General features: G+C 39.1%; 2 protein-coding genes across 2 annotated transcripts in view; one reads left to right on the top strand and one right to left on the bottom strand.

The window, feature by feature from the left end:
* Positions 1-14,584, bottom strand: part of LOC133527054 (ras GTPase-activating protein 1) — a 28,551-nt gene extending 13,967 nt beyond the window's left edge. Inside the window, exons 1-10 of the mRNA XM_061863940.1 lie at positions 14,038-14,584; positions 12,816-12,929; positions 9,328-9,400; positions 6,999-7,152; positions 6,422-6,546; positions 5,357-5,699; positions 4,559-4,717; positions 3,733-3,867; positions 1,899-2,066; positions 933-1,108 (exon numbers count right to left, since the gene is read on the bottom strand). Of these exons, the coding sequence (XP_061719924.1) occupies positions 933-1,108; positions 1,899-2,066; positions 3,733-3,867; positions 4,559-4,717; positions 5,357-5,699; positions 6,422-6,546; positions 6,999-7,152; positions 9,328-9,400; positions 12,816-12,929; positions 14,038-14,188 (1,598 nt within the window). The 5' untranslated portion in view covers positions 14,189-14,584. The remainder of the gene's footprint in view (positions 1-932; positions 1,109-1,898; positions 2,067-3,732; positions 3,868-4,558; positions 4,718-5,356; positions 5,700-6,421; positions 6,547-6,998; positions 7,153-9,327; positions 9,401-12,815; positions 12,930-14,037) is intronic.
* A 1,620-nt stretch (positions 14,585-16,204) lies between these two features.
* LOC133526887 (polyubiquitin-C-like) lies at positions 16,205-18,762 on the top strand. The gene is given in 3 exon segments (XM_061863725.1): positions 16,205-16,355; positions 16,594-18,617; positions 18,619-18,762. Coding segments are annotated over 2 exon segments (2,097 nt in total). The 5' UTR covers positions 16,205-16,355; positions 16,594-16,598; the 3' UTR covers positions 18,697-18,762.
* The last annotated feature ends 4,684 nt before the right edge of the window (positions 18,763-23,446 follow it).

Below are 23,446 nucleotides of genomic sequence, written 5' to 3'. Positions count from 1 at the left end.
GGTCGGGCGAGGGCCGGGGCCTGGTGCGCGCCACGGGCGCCGCGCCCAGCGCCAGGCGCAGGTGCGGGCGCGGCGCCAGGCGCGCCGGCAGCCGGTGCGCCGTCAGGCACCGCACGCGCAGCCACACCACGCGCGCCACCTGACCGTGACCACACAACACTTACTCGAACACGAACTCGTCGTCCCAGTGCGGGTCGGGCGAGGGCCGGGGCCTGGTGCGCGCCACGGGCGCCGCGCCCAGCGCCAGGCGCAGGTGCGGGCGCGGCGCCAGGCGCGCCGGCAGCCGGTGCGCCGTCAGGCACCGCACGCGCAGCCACACCACGCGCGCCACCTGACCGTGACCACACAACACTTACTCGAACACGAACTCGTCGTCCCAGTGCGGGTCGGGCGAGGGCCGGGGCCTGGTGCGCGCCACGGGCGCCGCGCCCAGCGCCAGGCGCAGGTGCGGGCGCGGCGCCAGGCGCGCCGGCAGCCAGTGCGCCGTCAGGCACCGCACGCGCAGCCACACCACGCGCGCCACCTGACCGTGACCACACAACACTTACTCGAACACGAACTCGTCGTCCCAGTGCGGGTCGGGCGAGGGCCGGGGCCTGGTGCGCGCCACGGGCGCCGCGCCCAGCGCCAGGCGCAGGTGCGGGCGCGGCGCCAGGCGCGCCGGCAGCCAGTGCGCCGTCAGGCACCGCACGCGCAGCCACACCACGCGCGCCACCTGACCGTGACCACACAACACTTACTCGAACACGAACTCGTCGTCCCAGTGCGGGTCGGGCGAGGGCCGGGGCCTGGTGCGCGCCACGGGCGCCGCGCCCAGCGCCAGGCGCAGGTGCGGGCGCGGCGCCAGGCGCGCCGGCAGCCGGTGCGCCGTCAGGCACCGCACGCGCAGCCACACCACGCGCGCCACCTGACCGTGACCACACAACACTTACTCGAACACGAACTCGTCGTCCCAGTGCGGGTCGGGCGAGGGCCGGGGCTTGGTGCGCGCCACGGGCGCCGCGCCCAGCGCCAGGCGCAGGTGCGGGCGCGGCGCCAGGCGCGCCGGCAGCCGGTGCGCCGTCAGGCACCGCACGCGCAGCGCGCGCAACCACACCACGCGCGCCACCTGACCACGCAATATTAACATTACTAAACTGCCTTACGAGTACGAAACATGAAGAGATAAAGACGATAATTGTGTTTTCAATATCAAACGAATTCGGCCTATTCTACTGCAATATACATGGACACATTATAAATGAATTTATTCTAAATATGTTGCATCTCGTTGTATATGAAACACGCAGCCGGGCGAACAGTATCTAAAGTCAAAATCAAACATTGTTTTTTTTGGTACCACGTCGGTGGCAAACAAACATACGGTCCGCCTGATGGTAAGCAGTCACCATAGCCTATCGACGCCTGCAACTCCAGAGGCGTTACATGCGCGTTGCCGACCCTTTAAAAACCTGTACACTCCTTTTTTGAAGAACTCCATTCTGTATACCCTCGGTAAAACCTCGGCAGGGAACTCATTCCACAGCCGGAGCGTCCGCGGGAGCGACGGCGAGCGGTGCGGTAATAGAAAGTGGCCGTTGGCATCACGTCAAACAATTTTTCAGAGCCCAGCCGATTGTACAAGCGGTAGAACACACACAAGGAGGCAATGAAATATTAGATACTTTATTACAGATGTATGCAGCCACTAAATATAGAATTACACTAAAAAAACTTAAATAAAAACATATCAACAGACAAATACTAAAATTCTTTGCAGATGTAAAAGTCTCTAAAGGTCAGAGATTAAATATATATAATAAAAAAAATACGCGTATAACACTCCCTTGCGTCCCAGCACATCACCCCCGCAGCCGGAGCGGGCCGTCGGGACCGTAGTGGTATAATATAGGAGTGACCTTGCACTGGTGGCGCGCCTGCTGCACGCACAGCGGGCGCAGCGCGTCGAGCCACGCGCGCTCGTCGGCCGCGCTGTTGGCCGCCAGGAACGTGTGCGTGGACAGGCACGGCAGCGCCCGCTCCACCAGCTGGAAGCAGAACGCCCGGTCCCACAGAGACTCGTGCACCTGTATGGACACACAAACATTTTAGCTGTTAAAAAGTTCCTTTCTGTAACCGCCGTAACCAGTAAAAATACTTAAACCTAACTACGGTCTTTTTTGATGAAGTTGATATACGTGAAATCATATTTAACATTCTTAACATCCAATACAGCAAATATTTTTTTAATACTAATCATAAAGTGGATATGACGTCCTACTTTCAATCCGGAGGTCTCGGGTTCAAATCCTGGCTCGTACCAATGAGTTTCGTACATAACTACCAAGAGGAACTTATGTACGGAATATCATTTGATATTTACCAACTAGCTTTTCGGTGAAGGAAAACATCGTGAGGAAACCTGCATACAACTGCGAAGAAATTCAAAGGTGTATGTGAAGTCCCCAATCCGCATTGGGCTAGCGTAGGGACTATAGCCCGAGCCCACTCGCACATGAGAGGAGGCCTGTGCCCAGCAGTGGAACGTATATATATAGGCTGAATTATTATATTTATTTATTATGAATAATCTGCAGTACATGATTGAAACTCTACATAAAGCTAGTCGACAAGTAGGCCTTGAAATGAACATTTCTAAAACAAAAATCATGTCAAATTACAGAAAATCAAACATCACTTTAGATAATGAGTAACTACAATATGAGGATCAATACATATATTTAGGGAAGCAAATTGGATTCAACAGAAATAACAATGAACTAGAAGTAGAGCGAAGAGTCAAAATTACATGGAATAAGTACTGGAGTTGTAAGGAAGTGTTTAAAAGTAAAATGACAATAAAGCTGAAAAGGAAAGTTATGAACACATGTTTAATTCCATGTTTAATATATGCAAGTCTAACGTGGAAATTCACCAAAAAAATCCAGAATCTAATAACTACATGCACTACCTGTTCTAAAAACTTACTGTTCTTTATATCCTGCTACCCTAAGGTTGTCTGGAAGAGATCGCTTACAGCGATAAGACCGCCTGTTGCTACCTTTCTTTACATTGTAAATCTGTTTCTGTTTGTTTTAATTTGTCTTCTTTGTGGTGCAATAAAGAATATTTACTTACTTACTTACTTACATGTCAAAGAGGTATGGAACGTAGCATGTAAAACTTGAAAAAAATTCAAAAGATACGACACACAAGGATAAGAACAGCGATTAAAACTATAGATGCTCTCAACCAAGCTCAAAAATTGAAATGGAGATGGGCCGGACATGTGGCACGACTTAAAGACCGCAGATGGACTAAAATCGTCACATTATGGAAAGGGCCTCAAGGCAAGCGACGCAGTGGAAGACCACACTCACGCTGGGACGAGGACATCATAAAAATAGCGGGACCAAACTGGCATCAAACCGCACTAGACCGATCAAAATGGCAAACTTTGGAAGAGGCCTTCACCTGAGAGGGGTTCCTGTTACATATCTACAAATTATTTAGAAAATAACTAACAATTCCAAAACTACTATGTAAGCAAAAAAAAAAATGATTTACTAACCATCATAAAGTAAGAAACAAATTGTACTAATTTAGCGGGAAATAAAAGGCTTTTTATTTTATTATTTATATTGTGAATAAAAATATCCAGACTCACATAAAATCACAATCGCCTGCATCACCAAAAGACAAAAAAAAAAAAAACAAATAAGTATTTCGTCTTGGAAAAAAAGAAATAAGCACCTGATACAGATACGCGCACGACAGATCGATCAGCCCCTTCGGCTTGGTCCGCTTCGGCGAGTCGTAGAAATACAGATGCGTGTCGGTGCCCTCTTGCAGCAGCACGAAGTACAGTGCCTTCCACTTTTTAGCGCCCTGTGGATAAATTTCTAGTGGTTATTTGAAACAGGGCTCTCTCCTGCTTCCTGAGACATCGAGCCCACGGTTTTCGTGTTCGAACTGTAAGCAAAAACGATTTTCTATAATTATAATAATATAATTATAGAAAATCGTTTAACCATAAGGTTCAAGTTGAAATTATGAAAATATTCTTTGGCTCTGTCCTTTGAGCCTTTGACTTTGTCTGCATGAGTCTTAAGCTGTCCCCTCCAACTCGGCTTATTGGTCCTATAGTAAGTTTCATCCCCATTTACATTATTTGACAGTACATGCAGATAATCCCAGGAACCAATTCCACACCTGGATGGGCGCTTGGCAAAACGCTTGACAAGACGTCTCTCCGTTTAATCATTGGCAACATGACTGGACTTGCCCACCAGTTGTTCTAAATTTGAAGGATAATCCTCTCTAAAGAATGTGAATATGAAGGTGATTCCCATCCACAAACCGCTGGTCAACAGTCCCTTCACGTGATCCTGGTATGCGATACAACAGGCTCAAATCCTCGACATACCTAGATCACTTCGGAAAGCTTACGCAGTTACGGGCGCACCTGGAGGATCCTGCGCTTCTGGACGGAGTTGAGCGACTAGATCTCTAGATGGTATACTTGCACGCATGATGGCCCGATATTTACGGGCTGACTGCAGGAAACCTGAGCCCATACCTTATCTGACTTCTTGTTGAGGTAGCCCTGATGCTTGATGCCCTTCATCTTTTTGAGGCCGATCTGGTCGCGGCACTCGCGCAGCGTGGCGTATATCTTCTCGGCCGCCGCGCCGGTTGTTGTCTGCTGCGGCTCGATCACGTGGCCTTCGGCGATTAGCTATTAGTAAATAATTTAAATTATTAATCATCTTCAGCTAAACAAAGTACTACTTTAGTATAGGTGAAGCCTCTCTTTGTAATCACTCTAGTAACTGTATTTTACAAGTTATTGGTCTTGTAACTCTCATGATACCTATTTATTTATACGAATACATATGTTCAAGTTACGAAACGGCTAGGTGTAACAATGCAAACTTATTACAAAAAATAGTCCTAAAAATATGCATATCATAAACCATAGGATTTTGATTACTTATCCTACCTCCCTCACCCATCAATGTTGAAAATATACCTTAACGAAACTAAGCTTATACATCTTCATTCTTCCTTAGAAATAAATACAGACTAGGATATTCGGCGGTAAACAACAGGTAACTGATAATATCTACTGATATGAGAAAAGAAAGTGTCAATTTTGGTATCTAATCATTTTAGGTTATCAAAGTATGTCACGATCACCTTAAATTAAAACATTATAATTTGTAGTGTTACGGATGATCCTTTAACAATGCGAGATCTGATGATATTTGAGTTTTAAAGTGTTCATAGGCCTTAGCCTTACCTTATTACCTTAGTAATTGCTTACTAGGCAGGCCATGCATGTTTGCTAATTAAAAAATTCAAGTAAGGAACTTACTGGTTGCCCCAAGGTATGCCCTTCCACAATCTGCTCTCTCCTGTACCTATTGATGACCGCGTCCAAACACTCGAACGTCCTCCCTCCCATCAGATACCGCACCCCCTTCTTCTCAATCCTGAACCTCTGTATCTGATTGTTGATATGGAAGAACAGGGAATAGTCTCCAGGGGAGTTGTCGGAAGGTCTGACAAGGAAACTCCCTGGGCCGGCTTTCACGAGCATGTCCACCGCTTCACTCTTAGTGCAGTTGGGATGGAACCAGGAGAACACAGTGTTAGGATCTATAGACGGATCCAAGTCTTCGACCAGCTCTCTAAAGATCATTCCTTGCTCCCCAGTCCTGGTAAGGTAATAGCAATTATCAAACATCAAATATAATAACGTAATAAATTGATAGAAAGTATTGAACGTTTTGAAAAGAAACGTATTTTGTTGTATGTACAATAACTCGTCCGTTCTTATGGACATCTCCGTTCGTTAATTATCAGTATATATCTCTTTGAGCGAATCGTCTAAGATCACAGGAAGCGATAATACAATTAGCCTTCAGTAGCTTCGGTAAAGAATATAAATCAGTAATATGAAGTTATTACTGTTTGATGCAGATAAAATCAAACAGCTATTTATGAATTTTTTATACAGTGTATATTTTTGATATAACCGCAAACTTAAACTAGACATAGGTTTTAGTGCTATAAAACAATTCTATAATATTTTTTTTTTATTTAGTCTACCAGACCATAATACCACAGCATAATTCTTGTTGATTTTTTTTCGAGCGGCAATGTATTTCGTACATCATGATCACTTGTGACAATTGTGACATCGTGTCATTAAATGCGACGTTTTGAATTATAACAAAGTAGTGGTAAATTGCTTGCTGAATTATTTAATAAGGAAAATAATAGTTTTCCATTTTTTATATAACGTATAAAAGTGTGTTCAATAAAGACTAAACTATTTACTACTAACGATTATGCGTTCGTATCAAAAATACACGCTGTATACCGAGAACCTAAAATAACATTTGAAGTCCACGTTTTAAAATAATGAGCATGTTACCTATGAGCCGTAACCCAGAGCCACCCGTCGCCCATGTCGTTATGCACAAAGAAAATGTCACCCTTTTGGAAGGTGAGCTCGTCAGTGTCAGGCATCTTCGTGTAGGGCAAAATGGCCACCACTCTCTGTTGAAGGAAAATAAAACTTATAACATAGTTTTAAAGTTCATTTTATGACGATTCAATGTCCGAATAGTGACCAGAAACAAAGGCTTAGAAACTTAATAAAAGTTGTCACATTTCTTTTTTCAAGGACGGCTAGCCTGCTTAAAATACGAATTATGATTCAAGCGAGGCGCAATTCGACGACCCGGCTGGTAGGAATCGTACACTAATATTCACAGAAGCACAAAATAATACTTACAATTCAGAAGGTCGAAGCAAAGTTCTGTTGGAAGTATCAGAGTCGAACTGACGACTCCAGAATAATACAAATACAAAAATAATAGGAACAAGGTATTTATTTGCCAGAATACAGAGGGTATGTAAATGGTGATATAAAATTAGTTGTCGACTCGTAACTGAGCATACAAATATTACAAACACATTATATATGAATAGTCTTATAAAAGTAGTACCTTTTTATCGTTGACGGGCTCCGGTGGTGCCACGGGCTCCACCAGGCGCTCTCGCTTCAGCAGGTCCGAGCAGTGGCTGTAGAACCCCACCAGCTCCGTCAGGGAGTCGAACTGGCGACCCCCTATGTAATAGTCGCCGCATACTGCTGTTATTCTAGTGGGAAACGTAAACTTTAAACATTATTTTCGTTACATAGACAGTGGCACTATACTCGAGTCATATTAAACCTTATAATTATATTAATACTTAATAATCCCCGTCACATCTTTAAGTTAAATTCCAAGTGTCTATACACGGTGCTTTTATTGAATTCCTGTAACATCGGCGTATGGCTAAGTACATTTATTTCAATCTAAATAGCATAAATAGTTAATGTTCGTATTTTTATACAACATAATGAAGCATTACAAAAACTGTACAAATACTTAAGCAAATTAGTAACTAGCTTAAATCTAACATAGGCCCTTGAGGCATTGTTGCATAGGTATGCAACATAATTAAATGTTGTAACACAGACATTATATCAAACAATTGAAAATTATGACATAATATCAATGTCATTCCGAACATCGAAAGTCTGAGACAGTACTTGCGTTTAGTTGCAAATTTACCTATAAACTGGTACCAAGCACTTCAATATGTAAAGAGGGGACCTACCGCGAAAACTGTAGTTCGCAAATCGCATTGAATCACATCTTTCTTTTTTACACCCATAGACGTAATTAAAGTGACACAGAAAAATGCCCATAATTGTAGAACTTTGGTTTCCGCGGTTATAGCCCACACCCTAACCCCCTTATTCATAGACGTGTACTAAAGTTACGATGCCGCTAATAATCGTTTGTCCCTTTCCATCATACCAATACGTCGGAAAGGGACAAACGATTATTAGCGGCATCGTAACTTTAGTACACGTTTATGAACAAGGAGGTAAGTGTTAACCCCTCGTATGCTTCGACACGGATCCATGGGAATTTAAATTTATTATTTTAAATGTCAAGGTCACTTTTTCAATGATCTTTGTCAGGCCGCATACGAGGGGTTAAGGGCCTTATCAGATAAAAATAAATTATTGATTATCTTCAAAATGAAGTTAATTACAATACCGGTCCCTTAGAGAAATTCATTTAATTTAAGCTCAAAAAGCACCCTTGAAATTAACTCCCGGCGTGACAGTGATAATGAAGTATAAGGAATTAATAACTCTCTTTTTTATCTGTCGTACAAAGATTTATTAAATAAGTAGCGTTTTTTGGCTACACTAATTCTACAGCTTAAATGTAGATAAATATAGACCATAACCAATCCAATACCACAATGATATTAAATATATGATAGGTAAGGAAATATTAAACTTGGATGTTATCCTGCCTGTCCTTTGGATAATTTGTTGTGTTGTTTATTATATTATATAACATTGCATTTTAAAGCCTATACTGATGTTAAGTTATTCATTAACTCAGGGGTTCCCAAACTTTTTCACCATGCGGCGCAGTTACAAGTTTAGTATTTTGCAACGGCGCCCTTGTAAATTTAAAATCACGGTCGAAAAAGAGTGACACGACGCTATATTATTTACCGATGCGAGCGCTCAAATAGGTACCCGCGAATATTTGTGGTTTCGGATAATGATAGAACTCACGGCGCCCCTCTTTACTTTCTACGGCGCACCAGGGCGCCGCGGCGCACACTTTGGGAACCCCTGCATTAACTGATAGTTTCTAGTAAGTTTATACACATAGAACATCGTTCATCTGGACTTTATGTTCATTAAAAAAAAGTCGATCCGTCGATAGACGATCGTCCGAGATAGTACTCACGTTTAGTAGCAAATGTATGAACTCGTACTTAACATTAATCAATATGTAAACATGCCCTAAGGCAAGTGTACACGCTCGTAAGGGCCTTATAAGATTTTTTATTTTATTGATTATCTCCGAAATGGAGTTAATTAGAATACCGGTGTCTTTGAGAAAGTTACTTAATTTAAGCTCAGGGATGCACCCTTGAAATTAACGGAAAAAAAAAGGTGTAGGTATACGTTTTTTTTTTAATTTACTAGTCAAGAACCGCTTTTAAAAATAATACCTACCACTTTTTTCTGTTATCACCCACTTAAACTATTTTATTATCATTACTTTTGGATAACCCCACTTAACTCCATCTATTAGTTAAAAGATAAAACCCTACACTTTTAACATTTAGTTCAAAAATCTTGTAGTTATTAAAAACAAATAGGTACAATAATAGAAATATTGAGATCTGGGACCATTTATTTTTTTCGAATCAGCTGCCAAGAACAAAAATAAGAAGTGTATTGTTTCTTACCTGAAGTGATTTATACCAGTGCGGCCCAAGTAACTCAACACGTACGAGCCCGGCTTGCGATCGCTTTCTCGGACTGAAAACAAATATTGTTTTCAAAATTATAAGTATGCCTCTCCAATGTGCAATATCAATTACAGATAATTTAATATCTATAATAATGTCGAATATAAATTATAGATAATATAATAATTATCTATAATTTATATTGGACATTGTAGAGGCAAATAGACGAATGAACAAAGAAGTTTGTCGTAGACCCTCAGGCGATTTTAACCCTTTCCCAGGCCACACCAATCTACAAGGTTTTCCCAACAAAGCCAAATATATTCCAATTAATCCAGCTTTCATGATTCATTTGAAGACAAGTAACATTTCCTGAAAGTGTAATCTAATTTGAACCTTAAATCAGAATGCTAAAGTTGAAATTCTAATGGCGCGTATGTGGTCGATAAATCGTACTATGCCCGGAAAAGGGTTAAACTAGCCTTAGCCATGAAACCCTAGCCTAGCTATAGCAAGCCAAATGTGAGTTCATTAATTAGATAATCAGTCTAATTATAAAACAGAATTGACTGTTGCTAAATGCATGCCCAGATAGAGTATCAGATTTTGATTCCCAGTACAGTTTTGCAATAATGATAACATTTTTCGTATTAAAAAATAAATAAAGGAAGAAAGATAAGTCATATTGTTCAATGTTTCACCAATCCTGTTATCATTGAACACTATCAATTAAGAATATGTTAAGTATTATTATTAGTTAGTTAAATGAATAATTTTAAATTTGCAGTGCCCTTACAGGGTTCATAGCTGTCCGCTATCCAAATGTAACATCTAATGTACTTACCTATGAAAGCAATAAATGATTACTGAATGCTGATTACTATCTTTCCCCGCGTGTAATGAAGTCCCACAGTCTTATATTCATATTAAATTGCATAATAATGGGTTCATGCTCTGGGAACTACTATTTACTTAGCATTGTCTACTGAGTTATGAAACAGTGTTGTATTGTAACATACATAGTAAAGAGCTTGCTATATTGGATTGACATTCTATTTTTATAGTTCGTTTTTTTTTAACATTAAAAAAGGTAAACAATCATGACATATATTTTTATTGAAAAACGCTTTAAAAAAATCAGTAACTAATGTAACTATTACTTATGAAAGCATCAATTATTATATATTTGCCGTGACATATTTTTCAAAAATGTTTTTCAATAAGTAGACACGTCGAAATTGCTTACCTTCTTTCCAATGCTAAAAAAACGAACTATAGTACCAGGGCTATAACCGCGAAAATCAAAGTTCGTCAATCAGGGGCATTTTTCTCTATCACTCTAATTACTTCTTAATGAGAGTAAAAGAGAAAGATCCCCGCAATTTACGAATTTCTTTTTTCATGTTAGGCCCCCAGTAACAAACACTGGGTGTGTAAATTTAAGGATATTTTAACATGGCAAAATCTCTTGGAATGGTCTCACAAATCATCATCAACGAACTGATATTGTTATAGTTTTACTTACTAGATATTTTTTTGTATATATATTTGGGCCATAGTTGACTAATAATAATACATACCTATTTCATCTGATTACAGTTTAAATTTACTATGTACTCTGAAAAAGTCATATTGTAGTTGACAAGACCTACTACATTTTCAGATTAGTCATAAGTATTATAATTCGATTTTTATTACACATAATTATTGATATTTTCTCATAGCATTACCAAACAGGATATTATACTTATTGCCCTAATTTTATAATACCTAGTGTTGTTTATTTCTCATTATCTAATTAATTTTATTCATGAACCATATTTTTTTCTCATTATTAATTTTAATACTTCTTTACACTTGTGATAGTTAGTTAATATTATCTTATCAGGAAAGTCATTGCCACTAAATATTTGTTAATGTTTTCCTGCTAATCATAAAAGTCCTATTACAATAGTGTGATGTATTGTTTATTCATTATAGAATCATTAAAGTTTACAAATTCTGTATCTTTGCTCGTAATGTGGTAGGTATATCTTGTATAAATTTGAGGAAGAAGAAATAAATGTGACAGGTATGCAGTGGCGGATTTACCCTAAGGCCAAGTAGGCAAGCGGCAAGATAATTAGGGGCGGCATTCGGTAGTCTACCTATATGATGGTTGCGCTGAGAAAGGGACGGCTTTCCGAGTTCTACTTCACAAAATATACATAAACATGCTTACTCACAATCATCTGATCATGCATCACAATATATTTGTAAATAGTAATAATCTTACATACTTTGTTAAAGCCCAGATAACCTAGGTACTTTATTTTAATGGCAATTGATATCAATCAAAGGAAGCATTCAAGAAACTAGACAAATAGTTATTTTTATGTTTAAGCGTGAGTCATTTCATTAGTTAGTAAGCATATATTGTAATGTTATATGTTACCAGACAGTTTAATTTTATAATCAAAAATCAATAATATTATTTATTATATATTATATAAAATTGAAACATGTATTTCATACACTTTTTTTATTTTTTTATTCTTGGACACTTGGAGAGCCTTTACACCTCCAAATCTTATTAATGTCATTATTATTGTGTATTATTACTTTCTCAGACCGTGGGGACCTTATACATCTCCAAACTTAATGTATTAACCGTAGAGACTATATGTCTCTGTAATATTGTATAATATTCTTGACTAGGTACATACTAGTTATGTATTCTGTAGGGTTAGTTTATGAGACTGCTAGTTTAACAGTCCAGACGCAGTTTATTTATTTAGTATAAATTTTATTATGATGCTTGGAGAGACTTCACACCTCCAAATATTATTAGTATTAGTACTCTGACATTGGGGACCTTTTACATCTCCAGATTTAATGTATTTTTAACCATAGAGACTATACATCTCTATTGTATTGTAGTAATTATTTATATTAAGATTATTATAATGTAATGTTTACCCAGGTATTGGCTGTTGTATTTATAAATGTTGTTATGTATTTTTATGTCACTATATGAGGTTACTATAATGTTGTACTGACTTGTAAAAGAGCCCTTGAGGCCTACTTGCAGAATAAATTTTAGAATTTTGAATATCATGTACCTATGCAATGATTGATTTATCAGCAAAAAAGTAATCATTGCAAAATTGTTAACTAATAAAACATATGGTTATTATGGTTAAATCTTAATTTCTCACTTATATCAAGGTGTAACACAGGTTAATTCTGATTTAATATATTAATAAGGTATATTTTTGTATTTGAATAAATTATAGGCAAACTAATCTTTTATGAGATTCAACTTTTGTGGTTAAGAATAATTTAATTACTCCATATAAGGCACAGAAAATGCAGAGAAGATAAGATGTTCATAGTTTTCATAAGCTTATGAAAATGTTAAGGATATCTACTTTTACAAACCTACATTTAACTAATGCCATTGAGTAAAATTACACACATTTACAGATAATTTGAGAATTGCTTACCTAAATAGCTGCCTTGCTTGCCAGCAGCATACAGCCGCTCCTCGGAGGTGTACCGATCTAGGCGACCATGGTACCATTCTGTTTCAGGCGGTGCTAGCACTGCTTGTCGTTCACCTAGTTAAGGGTAAACATGCATATTATATTAATAATATCTCTGATGTTCCACATATTTGATCACACTAGTTTTTTTTTTTTTTTTTTTTTTTTTTGAAAGGTTTGTTGCGTCATTTGAAGACACAGGGCCCTCGCTAGGGATACGGGCGACCCTGTGCCCGAGGTGACATATGCGAATGGCTTTAGTGAGTTATGCGATGCCGGGCCCGGCATCACCATCAGACGGAAAGCAATGGTGATGCTCGGTTTAGAGGCCCGGCGTTGTTTTTGTGGTTTAGCTATTTATGGACCCATGGTCCCCGCATAGATTACGGGCGGCCATGGGCCCAGGTTGAGTTTTGTGATGTTGATTTTGTTTTTATGATAGGGATATGAGTTTTAAGAAATAAGTTGTTTGAAATTTTAGTTGAGGTTTTTGTGTGATTGTATTTAATTTAGGGGTTTGATTTTTGCGATGGAGGTTTTATATGAGAAGTTTGGTTGAGTATACGAGTTGGGACCGCAGTGGGTGTTATTACAATACTCAACGGACGCTGCTGCCCGTCCGTCGGTTATCCCTTAGTCGCCTTTTACGACACCCACGGGACGAGATGGGGTGGTGCTATTCTAAACGCCGGCACCACACGGCGGGCTCACACTAGTTGTAACATTGTTACAAATTTATAAATAGAAAAATAAACTTCATATAGCTAGCAGTATCCCTGAAAAACAATAGTTTATGAGTTTTATAATTAAATATACTGTTTGGAAGTGTTTTCAAAAAACTTGGCAAAACAGTTTTGTTATTTCAATGTTGTATTAGAAGCTTGTGTATTTGATGATTACACATAGTTTATCTATTATTATCAAATCTAAATACAAATACTAAATTTGTTTAAATGAGGTAAAATATTTGGAACTGACTTGTAATATGTGCTTCCATCTGGTTAGCTAAGCACCTAAATAATTGAATTAATGCCTTCATAGTAACATCATATTATTGCAGTAATAAATTATAATCAATTAGGTGACTGATTATAATCTATTTACTTTGCTAACTTTCAATTCATGAAGACATACACTGTATATATAGCACAAATATTTTACATAGTATGTTTAAGAAACCAACCATTAGTACTTGGTCCATCTGCCTCATCCAGCTCAAGGTCTGCTGCCAGCTCTGCCAGATCGCCGCCGCCGTCCTCAGACTCCGTCGACGGCGATCCTAGCATTACAGGGGGTCCGTTCGGCGCCCCCACGGCACGTATTAAATCAGCCATTTTTTTGCCGTACCGCTACTCAAGAGTGAGAACATCAATCACTTCAGACTCTCATTTTTATCAGCCACAATATAACTTATCAGACACAAATAAATTTTAAACAAAAATATTCTTGTTTACAGTAGTTTAATTCTTTATGCTCTAATGATTATAGCGCACGAAATAGCCGATGTAATAAAAACAAACAGAAGGTTTACTTGTCGGTGGATAATATTAAAATGGTTCATTGAACATAATAACCACAAGACGATTAATGTATAGCGAATATTTTAGCATTTACTTTAGCGATTTATTTCAATCTGATACGCCCCCCCGTGTTGGTCTCATCGCACTTTTGTTTGACATGACATTCAGCATGTAAGTGTTACAAGAAACAAAAATATTGAACATATGCATAGACATGAAGTTAACCATTCACGAACAGTTATGGAAATAAAATTGCCCAGCGAAAATAACTTTATTATCATCATACTGGCCCACTAAGATGGGCGGCCGTGTAGAAAGGATAGTGTTGTCGGATGACTTATGGCGCGGCGGGATGGCGATGGGATGGCCACGGTGTCGGTTTTTCGTCCGCATATCATAGGTAGTGGACCAGCGATGGTGCGTACGCATCTACACGTGTGCCATAGATATAATATAAATATAATATTCCTAAAGATGGAGTCAGCCAGCTGTCACCCTAGCCTGTCTCACACACCCACATTTTTATGTACGATTAACAATGAGTAACCAAAAGATGTGATCATGTCGTTAAAATCATATCGATAAACTGTAAGCATTTTCACAATTTTAATTTTACTTGAAAAGTGCCAATTACATCCACACTTTATCAGGCTTGATATCTGGGGGCCTACCGCGAAAACCGAAGTTCGCAAATTGCGGGGATATTTCTCTTTTACTCTTATTAAGACCTAATTAGAGTGAGAGAGAAAAATCCCCGCAACTGACGAACTTCGATTTTCCCGGTAGGGGCCCAGATATCAGCACATCGCATCGTTTACAATATTTGAAATGTAAAAAAATATTCATATGCAAAAATATCAAACATTGAATATTTTTGGCAATTAGTGACAAAGTATTCTTTGGTGTGTGGAACGGAAAACGATTATCAGGTCTAAATATGGGACTGGGGGCCTACCGCGTACCGCCTCTCTGTCGCACTTGTAAATTCGTACGTAAGTGTGACAGGGAGACAACACGTTGAACGTGGTTCACGGTAGGCTCTCTGATTTCTGGCCCAAAATCGGGGAGGGTAGATGTAATTGGCGCTAAAGGATTTAAACTACCTAAAATGAACAGAAAATCCATTATAACACAACTTTATATGTTCCTATAGACCAGTATGATTTTGTGAGTTTGCTATTACAATAATCAACGGCGGAAATCCATGGTTCACCGGACAAAACCAACTAAAAAACATTTTACAGTACATATGGGGCTACTTTATAGCACTAGTGCGAGAAGTAGCATATTATGTTACTGTGTCGAACATTTAAAGGGCCATATGTACTGTAAAACGTTGTACGATACATGTGCGAATAGGTAATTCGCAACTCGTGTCGATTTAAAACACTCCCTTCGGTCGTGTTTTAATTTATCGCCACTCGTTTCGAATTTCCTATTTTTCGCACTTGTATCATAATGTATTCATTATCCATTAGCACGTCTATGATGTTAATTTTATTGAAGATATCGAGGCTTCAATTAATCGCTATTCCGTTCCGCTGTATAGAGATTATCGATATATAACATGATTAAAATCGACAAGTCCACGTCCCTAAAACACACACATACACAGTTTGCCCACCACTTATGTGGCTACGGCTTGAGTATCAAATTTTGTACTGAGAACCAAAGAATATCTCTACGCAGTACTCTTAACCATCGCATTGTCATCTCGTTGGCCCAGCGTTAGGCCGCCGTGTAGAGGAGCCGTTACATAATGGACATGTTGCATAGTGAACAGCTAGATTTAAAGTGTTGCCATGTCGAATTGAACCATAATGCATATAGGGTATAAAAAGGATTGATTTTTAGCTTTTTTATCATTCTGTTTAAAGTCGTCTATCAAGCGTTTATATTGTCAGCTGTGTTTTGTTTTATTGTTAAGGACATCATCTTTAAAATTAATCTCAGTTATCATTTAAATTAAGGATATTTCTTGGTGAGTAATTCTTAATGTATACTTTCTTCTATAAGTAGTGATTCGACTAAATCAATGCGCCCTACAATATATTTATCGCATCAATTTTCTTTGTATTTTGCCGTGTCATGTCATCAATTTTAACCGACGCCATTTTGTGTTCGTGAATTTTCTTTGTTCATTCACAACTTGTTCTATTTTCTAGAACAAAATTCTCAGTATTATTATTTTTAAACAATATCTCTTATTGTTACAGCAGTCAAAATGCAGATTTTCGTTAAGACTCTCACTGGTAAAACGATTACTTTAGAAGTCGAACCATCAGACACCATTGAAAATGTTAAAGCTAAAATTCAGGACAAAGAAGGTATTCCTCCGGACCAGCAGCGCTTGATCTTCGCCGGTAAGCAACTCGAGGACGGGCGCACTCTTTCCGACTACAATATTCAGAAAGAATCTACGCTCCATCTTGTTTTGCGCCTTCGTGGAGGTATGCAGATTTTTGTCAAGACCCTCACGGGTAAGACTATCACTCTGGAGGTCGAGCCTTCTGACACCATAGAAAATGTGAAAGCCAAGATCCAGGATAAGGAAGGTATCCCACCAGATCAGCAAAGATTGATCTTCGCGGGCAAGCAGCTTGAGGATGGCCGCACCTTATCTGATTACAATATCCAGAAAGAATCTACTCTTCACTTAGTCTTGCGTCTGAGAGGTGGTATGCAGATTTTTGTTAAGACCTTAACAGGGAAGACTATCACATTAGAAGTTGAGCCCTCCGACACCATTGAAAATGTAAAGGCCAAGATTCAGGACAAGGAAGGTATCCCTCCAGACCAACAGCGTCTCATCTTTGCTGGTAAGCAGCTTGAAGATGGCCGTACACTTTCAGACTACAATATCCAAAAGGAATCTACACTACATTTAGTCCTTCGTCTCCGAGGAGGCATGCAAATTTTTGTCAAAACATTGACTGGCAAGACTATCACTTTAGAAGTCGAGCCCTCTGATACCATTGAAAATGTTAAAGCTAAAATACAGGACAAGGAGGGCATCCCACCTGATCAGCAGCGTCTCATCTTTGCTGGGAAGCAACTTGAGGATGGCCGCACACTGTCTGACTATAACATCCAAAAAGAGTCCACACTCCATCTAGTATTGCGTCTCCGTGGTGGCATGCAGATTTTTGTTAAGACCCTCACTGGCAAAACCATCACCTTAGAAGTTGAGCCCTCAGACACCATTGAAAATGTAAAGGCCAAGATTCAGGACAAGGAAGGTATCCCTCCAGACCAACAACGTCTCATTTTTGCTGGTAAGCAGCTAGAGGATGGTCGTACGCTTTCAGACTACAATATTCAAAAAGAGTCCACCTTACATCTTGTATTGCGTCTCCGTGGTGGCATGCAAATCTTTGTAAAGACCCTCACTGGCAAAACCATCACCTTAGAAGTTGAGCCCTCTGACACCATTGAAAATGTAAAGGCTAAGATTCAGGACAAGGAAGGAATCCCTCCAGACCAACAGCGTCTCATCTTTGCTGGTAAGCAGCTTGAAGATGGCCGTACACTTTCAGACTACAATATCCAAAAGGAATCTACACTGCATTTAGTCCTTCGTCTCCGAGGAGGCATGCAAATTTTTGTCAAAACATTGACTGGCAAGACTATCACTTTAGAAGTGGAGCCCTCTGATACCATTGAAAATGTTAAAGCTAAAATACAGGACAAGGAGGGCATCCCACCTGATCAGCAGCGTCTCATCTTTGCTGGGAAGCAACTTGAGGATGGCCGTACACTGTCTGACTATAACATCCAAAAAGAGTCCACACTCCATCTAGTATTGCGTCTCCGTGGTGGCATGCAGATTTTTGTTAAGACCCTCACTGGCAAAACCATCACCTTGGAAGTTGAGCCGTCTGACACCATTGAAAATGTAAAGGCCAAGATTCAGGACAAGGAAGGTATCCCTCCAGACCAACAGCGCCTGATTTTTGCTGGTAAGCAGTTAGAAGATGGACGCACCCTTTCTGATTACAATATTCAAAAAGAGTCCACCTTACATCTTGTATTGCGTCTCCGTGGTGGCATGCAAATCTTCGTAAAAACCCTTACTGGCAAAACCATCACCTTGGAAGTAGAACCCTCCGACACCATCGAGAATGTTAAGGCCAAGATTCAGGACAAGGAAGGTATCCCTCCAGACCAACAGCGTCTCATCTTTGCTGGTAAGCAGCTAGAGGATGGCCGTACTTTATCTGATTATAATATCCAGAAGGAATCTACTTTGCATTTGGTGCTTCGCCTTCGTGGTGGTCGTTAATCATGACATTGTAATGCAACATCATTTTTCTGATATTTGACTAAACATAATGTAACGTAACATCACCATTTCTATTGCAGTATTTGATTAAAATTTTAGCTTGAAATATGTACGCGTTTTATTTATTTATTTACTATGTAGATGGCATCTACTGTGATTTTTAAAACTCTCGTTATCTTCGGCTTGGCTAAGTACATTTAAGGAAACTAAATGACAAAGTTAATTAAAAAACAAAATATAGCATTATTGTATTTATTTGCTAGAACCATGGTTAACACATGTTGCATCGAAATATTAGTCCAGCATAATTATGTCCACTTACGGCTTGCAAATTTTGCGAGAGTCAGAATTGGCGGGTGTACCTAAATAAAAATAAATGAAAAGCATACCATATTTTGGTACCTAATTTAAATTTGTACTATTTAGTACGGTCACGTCTGAAAATATTGATACGGACAAAGTGCCAAAAAAAAGGATACACTACCCTAATACATGAGCCATAAAGTCGTGTACGTGTATACGTATTTTTGGCATTTCGATCATGTCGATGTTTTCAGACGTGACTGTACCTCACGGTACTTAATTAACATCAAAAAACAGTACACACGCCATTCTGACAGACTTGCGGGTGTACTTATTACGCTATGATCCCGTGGTTATTGATAAATTCTATAAAAGCCAAATTTATGTACCTTCATATTCAATTATAATGAGCCATTTTATTAGTGGTTTCCATATTACACTTTTGCAGGCGTTACAATTTTTCACATTATCGATCGGGTTATTCCCATAGTTACCACCAAGTTGTTACCAGTGGTAACTTCTGGGATTTTTTTTATCACTGGAAACTACTGGGAAAAAAAATCCCACTAGTTACCACTGGTAACAACTTGGTGGTAACTAGTGGGAATAACCCTATCGATCTCATTTTTAAGAGAAAACGCTAAGGTACACCACCTACAATTATTTTTATTACAGAAATAAGGAACCTTCAAATTTTACTATAAACATGCATTTACTCTATATTTAGATTTCATGGATTAATTATTCATAATGTCAATATTTATGAATTGTTAATTACATAAAAAATGACGAATCTATAAGGGTTCCGTTTTTTGCCATTTGGCTACGGAACCCTAAAAATGAGGATAATAATACAAATGTCCTACAGAATACATTGCATTAATTAAATTATAATTAGGAACAACCATTTTAAATACTATTAAACTTGAATAATAAATGAGTTTTAATAAAAACAATAATTTTCTTGTGAATTTTCTGATTCTTTTTTAATACAGTTGCTCAAAACTCGGGTTCCTTGTATAGTCAGCGTCAAATACTTTGCAGCAGTCAAAGTAGCCAAATAGTTCGGTACACCATACTAAATATATAGTTAGTATATAGGCCTAAATAAATGTCATGTTATACTAGAAAAAAAATCTTTATAAAATAATTCAATATGCAATGTATCATTATTTTGTTCTTATTCAAAACTTCTACTTACCAACGTGACTTCACATGTGATGACTGTAAGTATGTATAATGTATGGCATTATATGTATTTCCGCTCAAAACGTTTTTAAAAAATAATTGCAATCTGTTAGTTAACACATTCAATGCCAGCGCGTGCTATGCGCTACGCTATGAACGTAGCACGCTTACCTATTTATTCTATCCTTGAAGAGACCCAGATTGTACTCGTGCGGAAACACAGACTCGGGTAGGCCATTCCACTCCTTGGCAATTCGCATAAGGAATATTGAAGCAAAACGCTTCCTGCGTATTTGTGGAATACCTACCATGAAGCGATGCCGAAGTGCCGATTGTCTGGTAGTCCGATGTTGAAATGGGGACGGAGGAATAAGGTTGTGCAGCAGGTTGTAAGTTTTCCTAAAAAAATACCTGTCTTTATGTGTAACTTTAGCGATAAGATATCATAAAACTTCGAATGTCGATTTTTTTAGGAAAAAATGGGTTTTAGCCGATATAACAAAACACGTGCTCATTATTTTTTGCTGCTGTCAAATAGGTATATACTCAAACCAGCCATTAACTAGCAAGTTGCTTGAGCATCACTTTCTATAGGAGTTAGAAGTTTTAGTACTTTGAAGGCCATTTTCTCCTAACATAACTACTACTCTATAACATATATCAAAAAGAATCAAATCGGAGTCGGACAGTTGGGTACCCTTCCTTGTTAGTAGTTCAGGTTTCCACTCTGTTTACCATATGCAGCAATACTATTTGCTTAGCACCTTGGCATACAAACTTCTATGCACAGGTAACTTTTCTCTGCAGCTGACTGTAAGTACATACTACATAGGTACATAGGACACACGGCATACAGGCTCTGTTCTATGAGATGATAGGTACATGTAAATCTGTTGGGTGTGGGGTGGGGAAAAGAAACAACTATGTAATTGTTAACATTTTATTAGGAGGCGAAAACGAGCAATAAGTTTTTGGATAAATTTTAATACAAATCAATATTAAATTTGTATTACATGTCGTAAATCGTCAAGTTAATTCTAACAAATTACAGTACATATTTAAGATTACAGTAACATGAACAGGAATAATATTATATTTGGGTACTAGCAGTGCCGGATTAACCATTAAGCAAAATAAGCACTTGCTTAGGGCACCACGTCTAGGGGGGCACCAAAATCGTAGGAAAAAAAACGCACAGGCTGCATCAGCATCGCAGTCGTAGTGTAGTACTTATGTACACGAAACTTTTTGGTATGTGTGTACCCATATAATAACGAAGGGTCGTAAGAGAGTGAGGACACGTAAGCACATCTCCAACCTTACGCGGAGGCCCTCAAAGCTCATGGTCAAAAAATCTTACCGTCGGGCTTGTGACCAACTGATTTTCTCGACGATTATTTTTTTGATTACCGATTTTGTAGCGAATTTTGCTCTCTTGCACACCAGATGTGTCGGCCAGGCCGAATTTCTGCAGAGCCGCGATCCTGCGACCTAATTGTCAAAGTGTTATAAAGGGCCCCGCGAAGGCCGAAAACCAAAAGTATCTTATCTGAGCAGTAGGAGAACCGTGATTACATAGGTTCGATTTCAAGCCACTCTTTTGCAGTTCGGCGTTAAGTCTTATGCGACGCTAGGCCTTCTACTTTATGCAAACTGCCTCACTTTCACTTGGCTATGAATCTAAATCCAAGTCCTCTCTCGCAGCTGGGCCTTCTGCTTTGCTTACACCTCGCCGTTGGTTGTATTGTATGATAACGCGCCGCGATCGGACGCTCCGGACGTCCAGCCATTCTTACCTCGTCATTGGTCAAATTCAAGCCTGGCTTTCTTCCAGCTCGACCTTTGGCCTATCCGTAAGCGCCGATCGAACGCGCCGCGCGTTTAGCCTTATGGAAAGCTCAGCCTTTGCTTTTAAAAACACTGATTTAAAGTTTCATGATTAAGGCCAATCAAATTAGATCGAAAAATAATAATAAATAATAATTAATTCCCAGCAAGCTGGAAATTGTTTTAATACTTTCATTTGGTCTTAAATGCGTGTAATCCGAGTTTGCTCCATCCCAAGAGGTGTGCATACCTTTTGGGATACTTAGGAGATATTTTTTTCCTTTGGATTGCCAAACCATAGCACTTGGTGGATCAGACACTGGTAAGGCGTATTTGGATTATTACATGATTTTACCAAAAATAAAAAATGTCGATCTTTTTTTTTACAATTTACTTCGAATACATATTAAGGTATCTTCAATCAATCAATAAATTTTATTGCAAGAACATAGTTAAATTACATTTCGGATCCTCAGATATCAATTTTAGTCATAATTAGAACAATTTTTCCAACGGACGTACCGTTTTCGAATTACAAGAAAAAAACTGAAAAAGAGGAAACATTTACCAGCACACCTCCTGGGATGGAGCAAACTCGGATTACACGCATTTTTAGGACCAAATCCGAGAAAATCTAATTTTATTGGCCTAGGTAATTGTGATACATTATTATTTAAGAAAACGGGACTTAATCGCGTTTGATTAAGTTCCAAAATTACCTCCAACGTCAAGATAATGATGTCGACATTACCCAGTCTTCTCCGAGACCACGCCGTCCGTGAAATGTCAGGTCTGGTCAATAATTTGCTATTTAAAAGATGGCTAAGCCCCTACTGAAGGCCTTTGCCCTCACATGAATGAGCTTCGCAGGAAAGCTCTAGAGGTTACAAAACCCTGTGCGGAGTACGGCCTGTCTTACACATCGATATTGGTTGACTTGGCTTTAGGAATTGCAAACCGGATTGATTTTCAATCCGGCCGGATCCGGCCGGATTTTGACCCTGATCCGGCCGGATCCGGCCGAACCGGATCCGGATTGGTATAGGAATATATAAGTTAATTAAATGACATATTTTTCTAGTTTTTTGCGTAATACGTATTCCTAAATCTATAATTTGAAGTTAATAAAATAACTTCTTAACAATAAAATAGAACTTAGTAGTAAAAAGTGTTACAATGTCAATATCACTTTAAAAATAAAATGTGAAATCGGTTTTTTATTATATTTAACCATTCGGAAGTGCTCAAATTTTCGTTTACAATTTTATTATAATTTTGATTAGTTTCCAAAGCCCGATGAGGGGATGTGGGGTGGGAAATAAAACTTGTTGAAAGGACAAGTTTTCGTAACTGTTCTCTGATTGAATTCTTTGTAACGTTGACATCCATTCTAGTAACAAAAGAAGACATTTTACTTTTAATTCCAATATTACCTTGTTCTATTTTTTTTTGTCCGAGAAAGTAGTAAACTG

The sequence above is a fragment of the Cydia pomonella genome, chromosome 17, assembly GCF_033807575.1.
Source record: "Cydia pomonella isolate Wapato2018A chromosome 17, ilCydPomo1, whole genome shotgun sequence".
In the NCBI taxonomy this organism is placed as follows: domain Eukaryota; kingdom Metazoa; phylum Arthropoda; class Insecta; order Lepidoptera; family Tortricidae; genus Cydia; species Cydia pomonella.
The sequence above is the reverse complement of the archived record's forward strand: the minus strand, read 5'-3'. Positions and strand labels throughout refer to the sequence as shown.